The sequence below is a fragment of the Arachis duranensis genome, chromosome 4 (assembly GCF_000817695.3).
Source record: "Arachis duranensis cultivar V14167 chromosome 4, aradu.V14167.gnm2.J7QH, whole genome shotgun sequence".
NCBI classification, from domain to species: Eukaryota; Viridiplantae; Streptophyta; class Magnoliopsida; order Fabales; family Fabaceae; genus Arachis; species Arachis duranensis.
Genome location: NC_029775.3, coordinates 115,216,539 through 115,238,768, shown reverse-complemented (window position 1 = coordinate 115,238,768; position 22,230 = coordinate 115,216,539). Strand labels below are relative to the sequence as shown.

At 43.5% G+C, this 22,230-nt stretch overlaps 1 protein-coding gene across 1 annotated transcript in view; it reads right to left on the bottom strand.

The window, feature by feature from the left end:
- Nucleotides 1-653: 653 nt before the first annotated feature.
- Nucleotides 654-22,230, bottom strand: part of LOC107486763 (inositol hexakisphosphate and diphosphoinositol-pentakisphosphate kinase VIP2) — a gene marked incomplete at its 5' end in the record, with an annotated part of 99,466 nt that continues 77,889 nt past the window's right edge. Inside the window, 1 exon segment of the mRNA XM_052259874.1 lies at nucleotides 654-897. Coding sequence (XP_052115834.1) covers nucleotides 833-897 — 65 coding nt within the window. The 3' untranslated portion in view covers nucleotides 654-832.

The following is a 22,230-nucleotide window of genomic DNA, read 5'->3' as shown; positions in this document are numbered from 1 at the left end:
GTCTTATGAAATAATTTTAATAATTTAATTTTGATGTACTGCCTGTAATTTTATACGTGCATCTAATACATAATACCATATCAATAAAAATAACTACTTTTCACATTAATTGTGTAAATGGTTATCAAAAGAACGAATGTGATTGTACAATTGTATAAAACGTTTTATATTGTCAATGCATCAAAATTAAACTCTAATTTTAAATCACTTCTTTAATATAAAAATATTCTCATTTATATTTGTGGTTTTTTGCGTATCATACGGATTTAAATCTAGTTAGTATATTAAATGCAACCAGAAAAAAAAATTATGAAAGTTTGATGAAAGTGTTCATGGCTGAATTATCGGTTACTCCTCGATTCGCATGTTCGTTGTGTGTGAAGCTACAAGTTTTTCGTAAGTAAATCGTACCTCTTCTCTTTTTCTAAAGAGTACATGATTGTGGGGCAAGATACATATGAAAATACTCGAAATAGTAATCGATTTGACATAATCACACGTTGTACAATTTTGAAAGACGGCGGTATTCTAGTTTTCCTTCTATACTTGCTTCAGAAGAATTTGGTAAATTATTAGTTAGAGCTTGGATAAATTTGTTCTCCTTACGCTAGTTGCTTCCTATTTTGTCGAGAAGAAAGTAATAGAACCTTGGGTGGAAAAAAGAAAAGGACACCTTGCGTGCTTTCTACCAACATTCGTTAAAGGGATGTGATATGCTCCAAAATTTTTTCCAGGCAAGGCAAAGCTTGCTTCGTTTTCTCCAGAAGTTTTATATTTACAAGAAACACAAGGCAGGAAGACCCTAACTTGTAGGAACGGAAGTCTGAATTAACTATTTACCATTAGTATTGGCATGCTTATGGAAAGGCCAAAGATTTACCAGACGCTCGAGCACACCTTTCGAGAAATAGCCAGAGAATCCGGCAGGTGTTGTCGGCGGAGGAAAGTCTTCTGCAGGCATAGCAGCCTTTCAGGACCCATAATAGGCAGTGTGTGCTCCTGTGCAACGAAGCAGCCTCACTACCGTTCTTCTGCTGACCATGCGCATGTAGCATGACACAAATTAGCAAGAGGAAAAGAATTCAACGTTCAAAATCAGCAGCATATTCAATGGTATTCCTCATGAAAAGGTTAATAGACCTTATAATATGAATAAATCTAATCCAACAAGTGAATTAATTGCAAATTCCTACATGTTTCTGGCAGCAAGTCAAAAAGCAATTATATTTGGTATTTTACTTGATTGAGGAAAATAATTAAACAGCTGACTTCGTAGAAGGTTCAAGCTAATGTAACACTACAATATTCTGAAGCCTAATGGATATTGAGCTGAATTTCAATTTCATACCTAGAAATGCAAAGTGAGTAGATAAATCAGCACCTCGGCTGAACGTCAGCTCTATGCGGCACCTTTTTGGATCTTCTAGATCGACCTGCATTTAAAAGTCAAAAGTGGATCAACTACTTTCTTAATTAGGCAGACAGGGTTTTCTCCAAGACCACCTTTTTGAACAAATAGAAAAAAGAATAAAGAAACCCATATGATGTAGAACACTTGGGAACCCTATAACACGCTAAAGATGTTGATTGGGAAATGGCAAAAATAACTGACCTCTGTGTTCTCAAACATTCTCAGCACAATGTAACTCATGTAGTCCAGCTCCCTTGTTTTATATAGGCGGTCGAGAGCATTATGACAAACAAGGCTCTATTCTTCTTGAAGAGATTCATCCAAATTACAATATCGAAGAACATTCATCAGAGAATGGATGTGATTCCTGTCAAAAAAGGGGGAGGTGGAAATCATTAAGAGAAACAAATCTCAACAACTTTTTTTTTAAACTTTCTGTTTAATGCATCTTATTTATTCTTTAGTGTTCAATACAAGTTGACTAGTTAAATTTGTTTTCACGTATGAGGTCTGTGTAGATACAATACAATTAACCACTCCAAAGGACTTTTTTGGTTATATTAACCAGATTGGAAAATGAGATGTGATACTAACAGATGTGAAGTATAGGCGTGTTCGCACATGGCGTTCAGGAGTCTTCACATTTGAATACCTAATGGAAAATAAAAGATTATTAGAATACAACTTGATAATTTACCAAATCAAATGAAGACCAGATACTTACTTTGGATCTAAACGATATTTGGTCTCCTTATCATCATCATCGTCTTGATCCATTGATATCACTGAAAGTGCTTGATTTTCTGGCCATTTCACCATTCTTATGATGATTTGACTTAGCTTCTGTATCTTCCTTCTCAGTTTTCATCGCTGATGTATCATTGTCTTGGTTACTGCATGTTTATATATGTCTGTCATGAACTATCAACAGACGATGAATTATTCTTGGCATCTGTAAATCTCATGTTTATTATAGTCGGTCAAATCATCTATGACTGTTTAAGAATAGAATGTTAAATAACTGAATGCAAAACTTTGGTATAGGCACGGCAGGGAAAATGTTCACATATATTTAACATGAAAAGAAATTTGCAAGATTCCTTAAAGCAGGAATTTACCTCTGAACCGATCTTCAGCTTCTGCTTTGGATTAATTCCATATTCATTTGGAATTACACCATCAGCAAGTGCCTGCAAATAAGATGTCAGAGCGATCAGGAAAGTTAAGAGACCGAGTTCAAAGTTGATTAATATATGAACGACGGAGCAATATAAAATGTAAAGGCTTTATTTCTGCAGGGGAATACTTGACTCTTATGTTTATTAACATATAAAGTTTTTCCCAACATTAAAGAAGGCAAACACTGTACTCTGTTCTATGAAAAATTTTTGCTGAGTGAAAGTCATGCACTATGCTGCCTTTTACATGTAAGACTATCAGCGACGCTACCAGCATGCAATTTATACAAAAACCAGTGATACGTAAACATGAGCAGAGGTTACCCAAACATTATACTGCATACTGAGCAATTGTGCAATATATCATATCTGCAATGTGGAAGTCAGCATTAACTTAGAGAATACATGAAGCTACATAATTTATGATATTGCCAATTTTTTATTTTAAATTCACATTTGACTCCTATGCATATTTAATGTGCACACTTATGAAATAGGGCTGGAATTGCTTGTCCAATTATAAATTAACAGTCAACAATTAAATCAGCCTCAACAAACTGTAGGAGGGTCTTCTAAAGCTTGCAGTCTAATCACAACTCAGAGATCAAAATATACACACACAAACTTGAGACACAAACATAAAACTTACTCCTTCCGTTCATTGTACAAGTCTCTTTCAAGTTTTTTCCACCGAGCATACATAAATAGAAACCCTTCACTACCACATTGTAATCCAGCTGCTATACGATCAACATCAATACTTGTCTTCCCAAATATATTTGTACTGTAATAGGCATAATTAAACATCCTGTCAGGTAATCTTATATTCTCACAGTTATCAATAGTTGAGCAATCTTACCTCTGCAACATAGAGGAAAACCAGCCCTTCTTCTTAGCATCAGGCTTGCTGTTCTTCCCAATATCATCACCATCCTCCTCCTCTTCAGCCTCACTATCACTGTTAATAACTTCATCCTTATTCATAGCTCCTTAGCCAGAAAATCAACGTTCCTATCCCTGCCATCATCAACCCCATGATCTGTAAAATCCTGTTTGGTCTTGGAACGAATCATACCAAACCCTATTCTTCTTCACTACATTGTTTTACCAATTCACATACTTAAGTGTTTGATTCACAATAATTTATCTCTTTCCAATTGAAATGAATGCCACTCAATTTGACAAGTATTCAATATATTTTAAAAGAAAAACTTTCATGTTAAGAAATAAGAATACAAAATAATGATAAAAGAAAAAAATTTAAAAAATTACAATAGGAAAAAGATAAACCATTAATACGAAAGAAAATTAATTCTATGAAAAAAAAGGATGGACTTATGATGGAATAGGAAAAAGAAGGTGCAGCATGGTCACACAGCAAAGAAGATAAAGTGAAGAGAGCAGAATCCTTATCCCCTTTGTGTCTCCGATAAGAATGTGGGGGACGGATTCGGTACGCGGCCCACATTAGCGCACCGAAACGCAATTTTATTGTTTGGCGCACCGATAAGCTATGGAAGGCCGGAATAAAAATGCATGTTTTTGCTGGGTCTTATCCACAATTTCGCACAAAATAGAGGGGTCACATTGTTATTTTTTAAAATAAATACAGTTAACTTAATTGTTAGAATTAATCAACTATTACTGTGATCCTCTTCCTTCCCTTCCACTCACCTTCTCCTCTGTCGCAATCGCACCCTCTTCCTCCCCTTCCCCTCCGTCGCCTCTTCCTCTCCGTTCGCTTTGTCTCCTCTTCGTCCCCTTTCCCATCCGTCGCAATGGCACCGTCCCTTCGTATCTCCACCACCCAGAACGAGTGAAACATCCCAAACTCATCTAACTTCTTCTCCCCCCCCTACACAATCAGCCTCACCACCTCTGACGACGACGGTACCTGATCTGCATTGTGGGTTGTCTTCGGCAGTAGATGGCTTCGCCGTCTCCATCAATGGAAAGAAGGTACCCGTTGTATTATCACCCTTCACTGGATTTACAAATATCCCCCTTTTTCTCCGTCATAGGTCTGAAATTGTCTTTGAAGTACATCCCCCAATTTTGGGTGTTTCGCTAAATTACCGCGTTGTTGCTATTTGGCACAGGGTTGCCGTTGATGAAGATACCACTGGGGGCGAAGCAGAGCATGGAGTTGGATTGGTTGAGGGCGAAGGCTTTGCGGGGTTGGAATCGTACGAGTACGATTTACACGAAGATGAAACAGGAAACGACCATCCGGTTGAGTGCGAACGCTCTGAAGGGATGGAGTCGGAGGAGAACGACTTTCAGGAAGACGATACAGAAGACGACCGTCATGCAGAGGCCGATGTCGACAATGGGGATGCGGTCGAATTGGAAGACGGTTTGGATGGCGCCGGAGGAATGTCTGAGAATTATGCGGAAGACGAGTTTTACGCCGTTGATTCCGGCGAGTCCATAGGTTGGATTGATTTTTTGAACTTGAGCGCGGAGGATGTTCTCCGGTTTAATTTCGCAGATGTTGACATTGCATTTGAGTTCTATCAGCAATATGCAAAGCACCATGGATTCGGCGCGAGACGTTCCAGAAGCGAAAAACGCGGCGAAGTAAGGATACGGCAGGAGTTCGTGTGCCACCGACAAGGGTTCCGATCCCCGAAGTTCTACTCGATGCCTAACCGGCAAAAGAGGCCGAGGGCCGAGACACGGTGTGGATGCCCTGCGAGGATGTTACTCCGCATGGACGATGAATCAGGACGTTGGCACGTTGCGTTCTTTTCAGACGCGCATAACCACCACGTTCTTGAGTTGCGATTTTCTTCCATGCTCCCGGGCCATCGGAGGATGAGCGAAGCGGACATCCAGCAGATGAACGACATGCGCAAAGGGGGCATTGGCGTCTCCCGAATCCACGGTTTTATGGCGAGCCTGGCCGGCGGGTATCATAATGTCCCGTACACAACAAGGGACATGCACAATGTAAATGCGAAGCAACGAAGGGAGGGTGGCGTAGATGCGGAATCGTGCTTGAGGTATCTCCGAGAGTGCAAGGCAAATGATCCCGCACTGTACTACAAGGAAGTCGTTGACGGTGAGGGCGTGCTGCAACACTTGTTTTGGTGTGACGGCACCAGCCAAATTGATTACCAGGTGTTTGGAGACGTGGTTGCGTTTGATGCAACTTACAAGAAAAACGTTTACCTTTCACCTCTCGTAGTATTCTCCGGTGTGAATCACCACAACCAAACCGTTGTCTTTGCCGCTGCATTGGTGGCAGACGAGAAAGAAGAGACATATGTCTGGCTGCTTCAGCAGTTGCAAACTTCAATGAAAGGGAAGGCTCCCGTGTCCATAATAACCGACGGTGACAGGCAAATGAAGTCTGCGATCGAGCAAGTTTTTTCGGAGGCTCACCATCGACTCTGCGCTTGGCATCTACTCCGAAACGCCACGAGCAACATTGGAAAGCCCAAATTCACCAGGATGTTTAGGGATTGCATGCTCGGCGACTACGAGGTCCGAACATTTCAGCGAAAGTGGTTTGAGATGGTTGAGAAATTTGGAGTGGCCGATAAAAGATGGGTACAGGACATGTACGAGAGAAGGCACAGCTGGGCCACAGCACACATACGGGAAAAGTTCTTTGTATTCTATTTGTTTGTTCCCATTCTTGACAGGGCCTGTGCAATGAGGGTGGTTGACTCTGAAGACAACGGTTCCTATTTTATTCACACCGTCTCTCGATACGGCACTCCGGGGAAGGAGTGGCGTGTTGTTGCAACGTCTGATACGAGGGAGGTCCGATGCACGTGCATGAGAATGGAATGTTTCGGGGTCCCCTGCGAACATATAATTGCGGTGCTTGTTCTTAACAATGTTCATGAGATCCCGAGGTCTCTGATATTACCGAGATGGACCAAGGATGCAAAACTTGTGGCGGTGGAGTCGATGGGCGTGATTTGGGATTCTGTACAGCTGACGCAACACTGGTGCCTGATGGATTGGTACCGGAAAGTGTGCAAGATTGCATGTCACAGCACCGAGAAGTTCCAGTTTGCAAGAGACATAGCTGTGCTGATGCTGAAGCACTTCGAGAACGAAGATGCAGGGAACAGCAGTTTTCAACACGAGGGGCCACCTACTGAGGGCGGGAGACCCCCGGCGCGAAATCCACCCAGGCGCAGTACAAAGGGTATCGGTGGTCACGGTGGAAAGAAGACCCAGCGATGTCGTTTGTGCCGGGAGGTGGGACACAACAGGACGACGTGTCCGGAGCGTCGCACAATGGAACCATCCAGCTCAGTTGCAGAAGACATGGATTCGATGGACACTGACATGGTGGGTTGGTAGCTCTCTATAGACGATGTAGTTAAGTTTTCTGGTCTGTTAAATGGATCTAATCGTTTGTTTTTTACACTGGTGTTAGGTCTATGATAACCTATCCGGCGATCTGTATGCGACCGCGGAGATTCCTTCGTTCGAATGCTCCGATAGTGACGCGCAGGCCGGTTTTGCTAACAGCGACTTTGCTGGGGCCAAGACGTCCGGGCCAGTCATGTCACTCGCGGATTGAGCAAAGGGGGCCTATAGTCGTCACCACCGTGTGTTGCAACGGCAGGTTTGTCGAACCCTTTGATGTTCTCCGGTAGGTTCCAGCCGCACGCCGAATGTTGTCTGCATGTCAAATAGGTACAGAACCGTCTACATGTCGTCCACGTTAAAAGAAGTTGTTGGTATGTAGGCTTTCCTTGGTATGTAAGTGTTCTATAGATATCACCGTTTTTAACCGGGATTCAGGATGTGTAGGGTTTAAGTGGTGTCATGCGAATAGCTGCAAATCGACTGTCAGACCTGATGTATTATTATTCGGTCGTTAGGTTCATTTTTACAGCCATTCTATTTTTAGTGGATAGTTTGTATGTATGGTAAGTAGATATTTTGTATGTAGTTGGTAGTAACGTTCAGTGGATATTCATATGCACGCATCATAAAAAATCTCTTTGGAAAATGCATGTGGTTCAGTCTCATAAAAAATCTCGTTGGAAGATGCATGTGGTTCAATCGCGACCTTGAAGTTCTTTGTAAGGGATCGTTGCTTGTTGATGTAATTTAAAACAGACGCTTAAAACACCTGAAGTTAGGAGTAAAATGCACTATATGAAGCACGGCAACAACTTCGAATCAATAAACAACCACTACTGATTAGCATTTTGGGGTTATTAACACCTCAGTGTGAAGATTCAAAATAAGAACTGCAAAGATACAAAATGCAGGTGAAGTGAATCGGATTACAATAAGGTTCACAGCTTAAAATAACATTCAAAGTTCAAAGGCACAAATTGACATACATTTCTAATATTGGCACATCAGTACATTCGCAATGCTATGTGCACCTTAACGACAGAAACGATAACCGTGTTTATCATCCAAAACATAAGCTAATGACGGGAAGGTAGAATTGTATTCCTGGGCCCTAATAATATATACATTCAAGATACAGATGTCTGGACATGCAGGTTGCACCCCCGTACTTGACCGAGTGACTTGGATGGGGATGGGGACGATGGCTTGGGGTTTAGGGGACCGGAGTTCTCAATATACATGCAGCCGGTATTCTTGCGGCGCAAGCCGTTCGAAGACACAAACATGGCCGTGTCTTAGTTGGCATGCATTTGCTAAGGCAGTCCAGCCAATTCCAAAGCATCCGTTCGTCCTCCCGACGTAGTGCGTAAACCGAATGGTCCACGCGCCCCTGTCGTTGGTAATCGTAATTGGGCTATCCTCGCATACTCCCGGCAGAGGGGGGGACATTCGGCTGGAAGTGAAGACATTTCTTTGGGTTAGATCAATAAAATAGTTGAGTAGAACAATAGGATATGAAATAGTTGACCTTAAAAACAATTGTCGGCACACTTACGAGAAAACGGTTTGCCAGGCGGTGCACGATTGGAATTACAAAGAACGGATTGGTCGATCTGAACCCATCGGCTATGTGCCTTGACCTGGGGGCCGACGGATAGGTCATACAAGTGGAGTCCGTCCCGGGGCCGGCATGGGCCAAGTAGTTGATTTCCATTGTCTGACCGTTGAAGAACATGACGTACATTGTGTTCTGAAGGGCGTGGTAACGGAACAGCACAAGCCACTGATCCCTTAGGCCATAGCGTGCTCGGACACCGTCCCATCCTCCATGAAGCACGATCCTCCCATTAGGTTGCATATTCCACCCCACGCGATGACGATGTCCTGTAGGCGTGGTTAGGGTCAGTGGTCGCGGTAGGGACCGGCCATATTCCCGAGAGAACCGAAGCGGGAGCTTCTGTAGTGGATGGTGGAAAAGAAAAAGGGTTAGAATGTGCCACAGATGGATGGATTGATGATTGCAGGTGGTAAAGGAATTGAAATCGGGTTCTATACTAGTTTAGCATGGTCGTTCACCGGGATTATCTCGAAGAACTGGACTGCATAGTTGCCATGTGCGGGTATTGCCGGAAGACTTCCGTTTCTCAAGTTTCTGGAGGAACGTAAAACAGCATAAAACACACGAGTTAGCGGAGTGCATAGCAATAACCCGCTAGAATGATATTGTTACCTTCCGTAGTTGATCTCGAAGTATGTTGTGTCGTGGATGGCCGCATAGAAAAACTTGGGTTGGTGATACGATAGCAGCATTGAGTCACCGATTCGCAGGTGGTAGTGTTCGTAAAAGGCTCGCCAGCCTCGGGTGAAAACGACTTGATGCGGATGCTCCTCCTCCACAAACCACGAGATGCTCCACGACTGACCGTTTGTTGTGATTACCTCGACAGGGTTGCTCATGTTATCCCGTACAACGTTGGAGAAGGCCACCGGCAATCTCTGCAGGAGCAAGAAATCGATAATGATGTGGGCTTGCATGCGGGCCTTGGGGTTATGTGAGTAGAACAGAATAAGTGAAAACTTACAATTTGATTCTCCATGTTGGGGATTATGAATCTGAAGAAGCGAAAATCAGCGAGCGGCGGCATGGTGATACCTCGTCTGCGATTTATTTGAAGGTTTTGGGTTCTTTGCTACCGGAAGCTGTTGAGTATCGAACAATGGCTTTCCTTCTTCGAGAAGTATGCGATTCTTTAATTTTTTGGGTAACGTACAAACCTGCGTGCGTTAAACAGGCGAAACAACTCCCGCCCATTAAAGTTATTCTTTTTAATAAATAACTCTTAAACCTGATTACAGTGGACTTTAATGGGTCATTAATATAGTTGCACTTACCAAAAACAATTTCCGGATTCCCAAAAAAAAATCGATAACCACGGAATGAGCACAGTATTTAAAGTTAGGCCTAATGTAGTGTTATCATTCATTCCATTGCGTGGGTCAGTGAGTAATGAATTCGTATTGTCAGCCTGGAGTTGGTGATGGATGGATGGATTGATGTTTTAGAACGACGTAGATAATTACCTAATTTTTTACTTTTTGTACATTTACGGTTTTTAATTTTTTTTCCCTGGAAAAAACCTTTTTAAAATTGTTTGCACGTGCTGGAAGATAACATTTTCTTCCGTGGTGGTGATGGTCCGGAAAAACCGAGTCCAGTCAAAACCCAGATTCCGTAAACGTCCAACGACCCAACATCGAATAACGTAAAAGGACCCAAGATAGGTATAGAGTAAAAGTAGGGGCCCATAACCGTAATAAGAAGTATGGCCCATGATATAATCAGTCCACGAATGTTACTCGCGCTTTCCCTTCTTCGCGGCCGACTTAGCAAGCAATGCACCACTTTCCTCGTTGCATCTTCCCGTTAGCAGTGCAATTGCCATTTTTATCCTGATCTTCTCTTCGTCCAGCTACAATGGTCAATACCGCGTTTATTAGAGACAATTACTGCAATTGCATGCATTTTACCTGTTTGCATGCGTTAACTTACAATTGGCAAGACCGCGTACGTGAACCTGCGTCCCATTGCCATCCACTGCATGACCCAAATGCCAGCGTCTGTACTGATGCTGTTTTTGGGCACTCCCGGTGCGGACATGATTTCCATACTGGCAAAATCGGGAGCGGCCTTAGAGCGTAAGTTTTTATACCCGTCAGTTGCAACAATTCCATCCAGGGCAGTAAGCTGGCACATATTCAAAAACATAAAAGAGATTAGCGTATTTGGATAGGACGATGATCTTACGTATGTTCGTCGCGTACCATGCATTGTATGACACGTCTCCTTCTTGCCTTTGATTCCTTAGTCGCATTCGTGTCAAATTGATAGACTTGCTTGTCCGACAGGTCAACCACGGCCAAGAACCAGTGCTTCTCATAGTCTTCTTCTAGTACTGGCATATAGACCTGCGATCGATAGAAAAAGCCGAAAACCAGAAGATACTCAAAATTCAGTCTGACCATGACCAGAACATGCGTACAAGAATCATATTGGTCGGTAGCTTACAATGCGCAGGTCTTCAGTCGGGTGCATGTGTTCTTTCCCGTATCGCTGTGCCAAAATTTCAGGGTGGACGCCATCCATTACATCGGACTGGTTACTCAGTGAGTATTCAGAGGTTGAAACAAGTCACCGGCATATGTCAACGGTACAAGGTTCGTGTTATAACAGCTACGGAGAAATCATAGTTATGCATTAGAATGAAGTAGGGAAGTTTGTTTTGGTCGTACCGCAAAATTCGGGTGCAAGCACCACACGGATCGACGGTGATCTCCATCGGTTTCTCCCTCCGATGCAACCATGAGCGTGATCATCTCCATTATCTGCAAGTGAAATCCGACAAAAAAAAAAATTCAGACTTCGTATGGAAGTAATAAACCCGGGTCAGCGGAAGTAAATCCATTTATTCGAAGAGGGTCAGATCGATTGCTACGTGCCTTCTGGGTTGGTTGCCGCCCGTCTAACAGGCATCCCATGTCAGAACGAGTTGCATGTTGTGACCCGATGCGTACAACGATCTCCCTGCGGTCAATAAATGGAAGATGTTACACTGTGAGGGCTTTTTTTACTGCCTTCCGGCACTAATGACGCCGCACGGCATATTCAGTCGTTGATGTTCGAATACAATACCCACGTTGGGTCAGAATCATGGTCGTAGACGTAGCTACAGATGTCCATCGCGTGCTGAGAGATGGGCCATGCGTTGGTGGTGTTTGTTCCATTCTTGGTAAGGTTTGAGGGGGGTCGTCGCGGAATATGCTTGTAGGTGTCGGCTATCCGTCCGTGGCTGCTTTCAGGCTTCGATGAGCTCTCGTCGGATGACGTCATTGTGTTAAATGGAAAACTGCATTTTCTGTTTTGCGCTGGCTGCAGTCCATTGCGTCCTGTTGGGTTGGCTCCATTGTTGGTCCGTTCGGCGGATATAGTCCCTCGGTTACCCCCGTACACCTTTTCCTTGAATCGATTGAAGAAGTTTGTAGCCAAGCCACCCTTCGAGTTATCTTCGTCGACGAGCGTATTTGACCTGCACATCTTTCGGTACATGGCCCGTTTCGGATCGTCGTCTTCGTCGTTAACAGACATTTCGACGTCTCCGCCGCCGCTTAGTATCGACGGTTGATGATGTCTCTTCTTCATCGTTCCTGGATACATCAACTGTCTACGGTTGGTAATGGAGGTGCGTGACATCGGGTTGTGCATGTGTACCCTTTCGGGCACAGGTTGTCTCTGCTTCTCGATCCGGTTTCCATCGGACGTTGCGTTGACTTGATCCGCATGTTCCTGTAGCCTGTGGGTCGCAGGCTCTCTCAGACCGGCCACCAACAACCGAATCGTCACCAATTCCGCTTCGACCCTGTCCATTCGGCGTTGCGCGCTCTTCAATAGAAAATCGTAACAGATCTGTCAGAAGGCTGGATTTACCGATTCAGTTAGAGCAGACAGTGAGACAAGTGTTACCAACCTTTGTGTTCTCGAGCACCTCTCTCATTATTTCCAGCAACGCGTCGTTTGGAGTGGTGTCGGTGGGGCCCGGTGTTCTCTGCTCCCCCTATCATTGGGTGCTTGTTAGTTCGTCCGGGTATACTACTAACTCAGAAGAATCGGTAGTAGGGTAATCATAACTACCAGAAATAAATAAATAAATAAACGAAAAACGATTGATGCACCGCAACCGTACCTGGGACGTGTCGGGGTTGACGTTGTTGGATGCAGCGGGTGTACCATTCTCTGCCATTGATTGTTGCAGTATCGGTCGTCGGCGTCCGATGAGTTGGTCCGTGTTGGTCGTGCGTGGATATGGTTGTGTTTTGAGTTGCTTTGATTTGTGAAGATATTTGACTAGGCTAGCTGTTGGCCGGTCATAAAGTTGGGTCTGCAAACACCTTTCTTGGAGTCTGAAGACAGTCAGGTCCATCCAGGCAGGATGCATCACATGCGTTTGGAATTGCACCGGTTAGGCAACCACGGGTGCCGTCCAATATTCAAGGCATTGCAATGTGCTTCCTAAGATAGCAAAAGGTGACCTGCCGTAGCATGAGGGGGCATGAGGTCATTTTTGCTATACACTTCTTTACTTTTGCTACAATGTAGCGCTCAGACGCGCAGTTGTGCACCGTGATGGGTATGTCAATCACGTCATATCAAAAAAACGTAAATGCCCCTTGAATAGAGAAACATATAAAACAACTAATTAATCAATATCCCTTAACAACAAGGAATAACAAGAGATTATTTGACAGTAAGATAATTACATATGAATTAATATCTTCGAAATCTTTCATGAGGAAATATTATAACACGCAGAGAAAAACGGGTCACATATTTAATGTCGATGGTTTGGATCGTCGGCTAACAACTACATGGTGTAACATGCGTCTGGCCCGCGGTTGGGGCCTATAATCGACCTTTCCGTGCCAAGTTGGCGTCACGTGTCAGTCAACAAGAAGGCAGTTGGGATGCGAACACATGATGGCATTAGCAGAGAGGTGCATATGAAACCTCGTTGGGCACGGCTATTTCAAAAGCCAGTGTTTTACTCCCCTCGTGAACTACTGAACACATAATGCAGGGATCCTCTTCCATAAGCTCGTCCTCCGTCGATGCACCGACGCCTCGATGTCACTGTGGCGTGAGGTCGCCAATCAGAACCGCTTGGAAATGTGACTATCCGGGCAGAAGATTTTATGGATGCTCTGGGTACGGAACCAGCAGGAAATGCTCATTCTTTCAGTGGTACGATCCAGAGCCCCCGCCTCGTTACTCCGACGTCATTCGCAGGTTGCTAGAAACGAACGAGGGCATTCGAAGCGAAAACACGGAGTTGAAGAAGACAAGAGAGGAACTCCTAGACGAGCTGCGTTCTTTGCAGCATAGTTTGTCTGAAACAAGGGCAGATCTGGAGGCCGCGATTTCAGCATCTACGGCCATGGAGGTCGACATGCTTGCGGGTGTAGCGACGACGAAGAGGCTAGGTGTTCTGATCACCGTGCTGATATCCGCGATCATTTTATTGGTTTTTTACCGGTGAAGATCGCTTCATGAGGATTTTTATTTGTAATTTCATTTTTATTCGGTATTCACGACTGGAAAACACGACTAGTTTAACGGATTTCATTAGCCCTAATTGTGGTGTGGATTTGATAGGACCCGTACTATGTGTTCTCAATCCAATAAGATAAATTTCATTTCGCATATTCATTCTACCAAGTATAATAAAACATGATACACACCAATCCATTTCAAAAACATATTTTAAGCATGCCCGGAATACAAACAACGATACAACTGATCGAATCAGAATATCGGCCGCTCTATTAGGGATCTAGACAACCCACTCCCACAGTTATAACGCGCTGAAGATTCATGTCACTCGGCCACTCACCCTTGAATGCGGTGACTCTGTGTCCGTTAAGTAAATTAATCTGAACCAACGAAATCTCCGTCAGAAAACCACCGTTAGCATCTCTTGGCCGCTTGTGGTTGTTTTCGCGCACTGTTATCATACGATCACCCATGATCGTCACAGGATTCCATGGAACAGCGTAATGACCGGCAACTCTTCGCCTGATGAAGGGGACGAGGCACATGGATTCCAAGTCAATCTTGCACCATATGGTCGATAGTCCTCGGTGCGGCGATCGTTCATACCCGACCAAGTGTGGGATGCCGTCGAGCACACGCAGTGCCTGCACGTGCTGAATTAAGTTACGGTTTATCCTTATCTTGCTCAGAATAAATGTGTCTGCATCCAACACTACCACATGCGTTGCAATCGTCAAACCACGTCCTCCCCAGTTTATCCACACGGCCTTACCAAGGTGAAAAGCTGAGCCCTCGTCGAGGTGAGTGAGTCGTTGATCCTTATGTACGCGTGCTTCCAGCTTCCCTCTGCCGAATTGAAGACATTGCAGTGCAAAAATCTGTCTAGGACGTGCCTCTTTGACATATGGACGACGCAGTAATTGTCAGTTCCCGCCCGGTATCCAAAGGCGTATCCGATTACTGCTTGTTTTAGTAGTTTGTCGGCCGGATCGTCTAGTTGACGAGCTGTTCGCAGCATCGGGTTCCATAACAGTAGCCTCAAATCAGGACCATTTGTGCTATACTGGACGCAGATCACACCGCAATCGGAGCCGATAACATTCCACCATCCGCCTGGACCCAGTTGCTCTGGCATTGGCGCGGCTACTCTTTCTCCGCCTACACAGTCGACAATGCAAAAAGCCTGGGTTGAACCGTACCTCTCCGGGTCACCAATCTGGAGCAACACATTACGGTATCTTCCAATGTTTCTCAGTGTGTTGTCCATCCTAAATCTCTCGGAGGACAGTCGGACACGCCAGGTAGTGCTTGCGGTTCTGCATCTCGCCGCCGTCTTCGGGTCAGTGCGAGTGAAAATCTCCATCAAAAGATCGTCTGGAAGGATCTGCTCCCCCATAGCAGCCAAGGAATCCGGGAATTGATTTTCCATACCCAAGTTGCTTTTCTTTTTCTATTTATTTTTTTTTCTTTCAATAACCGTGTTTTAGACTAGCGACAACAGTGGCAATCGAGTAGATGGAAGCGTGTATTATACAGTTTCCACATTTGCTGTATTATATAGTTGTTGAGCGCGTTGCGTTGGGCAACGTGGTTATCCTGACTATGTTGTTCTGCGGGCCTTCGGAGCAGTCACTCACATCACATCAAGGGACGTTCACTCCCCTTAAATAAAATAAAATATTAAACATCGTTTTTCAAGAAATATCCTGATATTAGGCGACAATAAAGGGTAAATTCGATTTATTCTTAATTCAAAGAAGACGAAACGGAAGAGTGTTGACACAATACCGATGAAAGCCTTTATGATTTTTTTGTCCCCGGTTAAGGGTCAGCAGACCGGCCCGAACCAACTCTATAGCATTGATCCGCCCGAATCCAATAAGGTTCCCGTACCGGCTCCAGATGATGCCCGAGTGTCAACCATATGTTTGCTGGTCGTCCTGCTGCAGGCTGTGTTATCCCATTAGTGTCGCCCCTTTGGCACACCTTGGTTTGATGCATTATAAGAGGAGGATTTGGGATTTTATGGGTGGGGCTGTATGATCTGGATACTGTTAAAGGCTTATCCAATGTACGAAATAATGAACACAGGGCAATGCTACAGTGAAGAACATCAATTTTTTCTACACGTGCAGGAATTTTGTCACTTTTGTTGTTATACTTCCATGTATTTTATTTATCTTAATTTAATTTTTTAAAAAATATTGACTATAAATAATAATTTGACAATAATGGCAAACTTAAATTTATGTATAACAAGCATATTTATATATAATTTACAAATTTTATACAGGATTAAGTTCTTCTCATTAAATATATGGTTTTAAAATTTTTTCAGTTTAAGTTTACTGTCTTTAATTAACAAATGTAAATAATTGATAATTTAACTAATTTTTTGTTGATTATTTGTTCTTGCTTACATCATCAACATTTACTACTGTTATTATTACATGTCATTTTAATATGTCATTCAATAAAGACAGTGTATGAAGTTAATCAGCCAATGTAAAATTATTTACTATAATATTTAAAATAAAAAACAAGTCAAAATTGCAAAATCATTTAGGGTTAAGGCTTTACTGTGTACGGTTTACGTTTTATGGATTAGGGTTTAGTATTGAGGGTTTAGGGTTTAGGGTTTAGGGTGCATAATGCATGGTTCAGGGTTTAGGGTTCAGGGTTCAGTGCTGATGAGGGTTTATGTTATTGGTTTAGGATTTATGGATTAGGGTTTAGTATTCAGGGTTTAGGGTTGACGGTTTATTGTTTGGGGTTTATGGTTTAGTGTTTATGGTTTAGGGTTTATGGTTGAGCGTTTAGGGTTTACGGTCTGGGGTTTAGGGATTATGGTTTAGGGTTTAGGGTTTAGGGTTTAGGGTTTAGGGTTTATGGTTTAGGGTTAAGGGTTTGGGGTTTAGGGTTTAGTGTTTACGGTTTAGGGTTTATGGTTTAGGGTTTAGGGTTATGGGATTTACGATTTATGATTTAGGGTTATGTGATTTAGGGTTTATGGTTTAGGGTTATGGGATGTAGGGTTTAGGGTTAATTGTTTATGGTTTAGTGTTTAGTGTTCTGGGTTTAGGGTTTAGGGTTTAGGGTTTAGGGTTTAGGGTTTAGGGTTTAGGGTTTAGGGTTTACGGTTTAGGGTTTATGGTTTACGGTTTACGCTTTAGGGTTTAGTGGGGTTAGGGGTTACGGTTTAGGGTTCATGGTTTAGGGTTTAGGGTTTAGGGTTTAGGGTAAAGGGTTTACGGTTTAGGGTTTGCGGGGCTAGGATTTATGGATTAGGGTTTAGTATTGAGGGTTTAGGGTTTATGGTTTATTGTTTAGGGTTTAGGGTTTATGGTTTAGGGTTTAGGGATTATGGTTTATGGTTTATGGTTTAGGGTTTAGGGTTTAGTGTTTAGGGTTTAGGGGCTAGGATTTATGGATTAGGGTTTAGGGTTGAGGGTTTAGGGTTTATGGTTTAGAGTTTAGGGTTTATGGTTTAGGGTTTAGGGTTTAGGGTTTAGGGATTATGGTTTAGGGGTTTAGGGTTTAGGGTTTAGGTGGCTAGGATTTATGGATTAGGGTTTAGTGTTGAGGGTTTAGGGTTTATGGTTTAGGGTTTAGGGTTTAGGGGTTAGGGTTTAGGGTTTAGGGTTTAGGGATTATGGTTTAGGGTTATAGGGTTAAGGGTTTAGGGTTTAGGGTTTAGGGTTTAGGGTTTACGGTTTACGGGGCTAGGATTTATGGATTAGGTTTTATTATTGAGGGTTTTGGGTTTAGGGTTTAGGGTTTAGGGTTTACGGGGCTAGGATTTATGGATTAGGGTTTATTATTGAGGGTTTTGGGTTTAGGGTTTAGGGTTTAGGGTTTACGGGGCTAGGATTTATGGATTAGGGTTTAGTATTTAGGGTTTAGGGTGTATGGTTTATTGTTTAGGGTTTAGGGTTTAGGGTTTAGGGTTTAGGGTTTACGGGGCTATGATTTATGGATTAGGGTTTAGTATTTAGGGTTTAGGGTTTATGGTTTATTGTTTATGGTTTAGGGTTTAGGGTTTAGGGTTTAGGGTTTATGGTTTAGGGTTTAGGGTTTAGGGTTTATGTTTTAGGGTTTAGGGTTTATGTTTTAGGGTTTAGGGTTTAGGGTTTAGGGTTTAGGGTTTATGGTTTAGGGTTTAGGGTTTACGGTTTAGCGGGGTTAGGGTTTAGGGTTTAGGGTTTAGGGTTTAGGGTTTAGGGTTTCGGGTTTATGTTACACCGACTTTAATTTTTTGGTCTACCATAAAGTACACGTATTCATCAAATCTTCAACCTGAAATTTGATCCAACGGTCGTTTTTCCAAGACTTCGCCGGAAAGTCCACCTAAACGTAAACCTTGTGCTTCATGCATAACTAAAAAACGTAACCAGATTGGTTGGCAATGGTGGTCATAACCGGGAGAGAACTAGATGCAACTAATCCGCGCACGATAGTGGAAAGCAACCTCCGCCACTCATTTCGTCGTGATGCCCCCGAGGTGAAACTTTATGACGCGCTGACCTAGAGCATGGGTAGCTGCAGAGGAGCAGGTGTATATGTCAATTCGGGGTATGGGACAATACGCTTTCTGTAGATATTTATGCTTTAAACAACGATGGTACAACTTTGGACAAAAGGTTAATACGATCGCTGGGAAGGGAACCGGAAGGAAGCGAATGTATTAGCCATTTTGGCTTTGTCCCATCTCCCAACGAATGCCTTTTGACGGTTTACTTATGTAGGAAATTCAGCATTACGCCCATCGCATATACAGCGCGCAGTCCCATGCCTCTACGAAATAATGAATTAAAATAATGATGGCGAGGGGGGTGGGGAAGGCATGGTGTGACTTAGCGCCTGATTGGAGGCCAGTCCATAGTTCTGGATTGATTTGACCCCAGTGGTGACAGCATGAGTGATTGCATAAGGAAGTTTTATAGTATAGTGTCACTCAGAACTTTCACTTTTGGATACGGAACACACCATAAAACGAGCCCAAATAACAACGTACCATTGGAGTGAAAGATTTGTCGCGAGTTTGACGATTACAACAGATAGCCGTGAGTCCATCCACAACACCCGAGTACCGTTAACATATACGCATCACATTCCGTAAACGGAGGATAAAGCCGTAGGCATTAGCAACTTTCTTCGCATCTAAAAAAAACCCACGTACCGTGCTAAACGATCAATACTCGAAACACAAATAACAAAAAACAAAAAGAAACAAACACAATGGGCGACGATGAAGCACGCTCCGACGGTGACACACACAGCAGGTTAGACATGTTTCATTTATGACTTTTAGAATACAACAAAACGCACTACGTTGCATATGCATGGTAGACGAATATTCGCATTAACAGCCACGTACGGGGTACATGCAGGGACGTATGCGAAGAAGTCCACGACGCAGATACACTTGAGCAGTCGCAGCCTCGGCAAGCGTCTGAGGTTAATCTTCTGATCAGGTGTACTTCACACATTCTTTAAACAAATAAGTGATTTCATATTGTTTTTTTTTCTTTTGATCTGTAGGTCCCCGGTGGACCCAAAGCTGACTTGGAAAACTCAGCCGAAGCTCCCCAGCCGAATGATGTTAATGCGGTCAAAGGTAACCAGATCCAGTCGGAAGAGGACTGGTCGTTTCCGAAGATCGGTCTCATCGTCAAAGACTTGATGAGGGGCTTCGTGGAAAAGGTTCTGGTTAGGTTTCACTCATAGCCCATGTATGTAACGTGTCATGTAGGTGTCCGCGAAACTAAACCGGTTTTGGTTATTCTCTGACAGAGGGATCTCGAGAAGGAGACCGACAACGCAGCTGCGGCAATCTCCGAGAAAACCATCGTGTTGTTGGTTTCCGACGGGGAGACGGATGAACAGTCAACCCCGCAGTCCATGAAAGTTGCATCTGGCATCGCTAGTGGGACGCCTACTGTCCCAGATCCGCCTGAGAATAGTACTCCACCCCTTTCAGGAACGGACAGCATCATGCGAAAGCTGTTTCGCACACCACCATCGGCAACAAGGAACGCCAAACGGCGACGTTCCGGTGATGGAACTGACAGTTCTATGCGATCTGGTTCCAGCAGGGAAAAGTCTGGCCATTCAACGAGCAAGAAGGTAACTAATCGGTAAGTTTGTTTATCGAAAACTGCGCTAACCTACTGACGTTTGACAAACATGTGTCGTAGATGAGGTTCAAGATCACACCTGCCATGGACTTTAACAACCGACAGTCGGCCTTGTTCGCGTACGTCTTCGACGGAAACCTTGATCCATGGTAAAACTCGAGTTATGTTATCTTTAAATGTGCTTATCGCGGTTATATTAACTCGTTAACACTTTCCTCTGACTATAGCGAGGAACTTGTCCGTATTGGAGTCAAGACCGCGGACAGGGTTGAGTTACACAGCTTACTACCGGGAAATGACGTTGATGAGAAGGTATGGCACCTGTTTATGCTTGTTTTGAGTAGGAAAAACACATATATGGTGTTGCGAGACATTGTCGGGGTTTTTGGTTTTTTTGATATCTTTGCCTATTCTTCGTTGGCAGATCATCCATATGGTTGCCATGACTATGACCGGTGCTGAGATGCTTGACACGTCGCCCGCGTACTGGTGCTTACCACCGTCCGTCTCGGTAAGTTTGTCCTTATCTGGCGTTCGTACTCGACGCACTGACATTTATAGAACATAACTTATTTAATTCGTCAGCGTTGTCTCTGCAGGATGATATATTGAACGGGGAGACGACAGAGTTAATGCTCAACCGTTACATGGAGAATTGGATGCGGCCATCCAGATTCCTTGAACTTGTCTGTTAAAGGACAGATTTTGGTTCATCGTAAACTAAACCAGGAACAAGTGTATTCAGCGGATTAACTATACGTGTTTATCCTGTGCAGATTTATGTCCCCATGCTGGACGCGCTGGGCCACTGGTTTTTGATGCTCGTGTCTCTGAAAGACAAGGCAATTTACAACCTAGATTCATCGCCGAACCAGTTCGAGACGCCTCATCGGGAAGACCGGATTCGGAAAACGGTTAACTACAACTTTGATTGTATTCTTTACTTTCAATTTGCCATACTGGCATAGCATGCAACACGGCGTGCATAAAAGCGTTCTCATTTATATTCCGCGGTCCGTGCAGGCAAGGGAGTTGTACAACGTGACACAAGCTGTTTACGAGAAGCAATTTATGCCCATACCAAGCAACTTCGGAGATTTTCCGATAAGGAGCCCCATAGGGATACCTAATTGTGGGCAGAGGTAGGTTAACAGCAAATAAAACATGCATGTATCACAGTGATGATTTTCACATGTTTTCCATAATACGTACTGACGGTTACTGCCTATTCGTCGGATCAACATTCAGCATGAACTCAGGGATATGGGTCATTGGGTGGCTCAACATGGGGGACAAATTCAACCCGATCATGGACGGGATTGTAAGTACGCTCAAATAAAAATGGCTGCTTATGGATATTAAATTATAGGATCACAATAAAACCAATCGGTAACCATTTTGCAGTTACGAGAGAACGAGATCAGGGCAACAACTGCGGTGAACCTGACCAGCACACCATTCAACAAACTCCGGGACCGTGTGTGGGGCAAGGCAGAGTTATGGAGGATGAAAACAAAGAAGAGCACTTAAGTGGACCGGCTGGTACTACATTGTCATCATGGATCAACCAGCTGTTACGCTTATGCCCCCATGGTAGAGGTAGTATTACGTTGCCTTCTTCTTTAGTCTTGTATTAGGGTACGCTGCGACCAGGTGTGGCGATTCAAGGTTATGTTACTCGCAAATTAAGACTTTTTGTGTTTACGGCCGTTCGTTTCATGTTTCGTGTCTCGTGCATGAACACCTATTGGAACTTCAAGGAATGATTTTCTTTAATTATATGTATACATATGAATGCGATGATGATTAGTTAGCGTATATTTAACTTAGATTTAATTTTAACGCGCCTAGCCGGCTACTAAATACGCACGAGCGCGTAACGAGAAATCCAATAAATGCCATCAGTTAACAATGTTATTTCTATTTACAATGCAAGTTCGTAGAATCCATTTTCCTTCTTATTTTTTTCGAAAACTTATGTGGATTTTCGCCAACGAAATGATGCGTCGGTTAAGTCCACTGTCCGAGGGAATAGGATTCCAAAGGGCGACCTTTATCCATAAATAT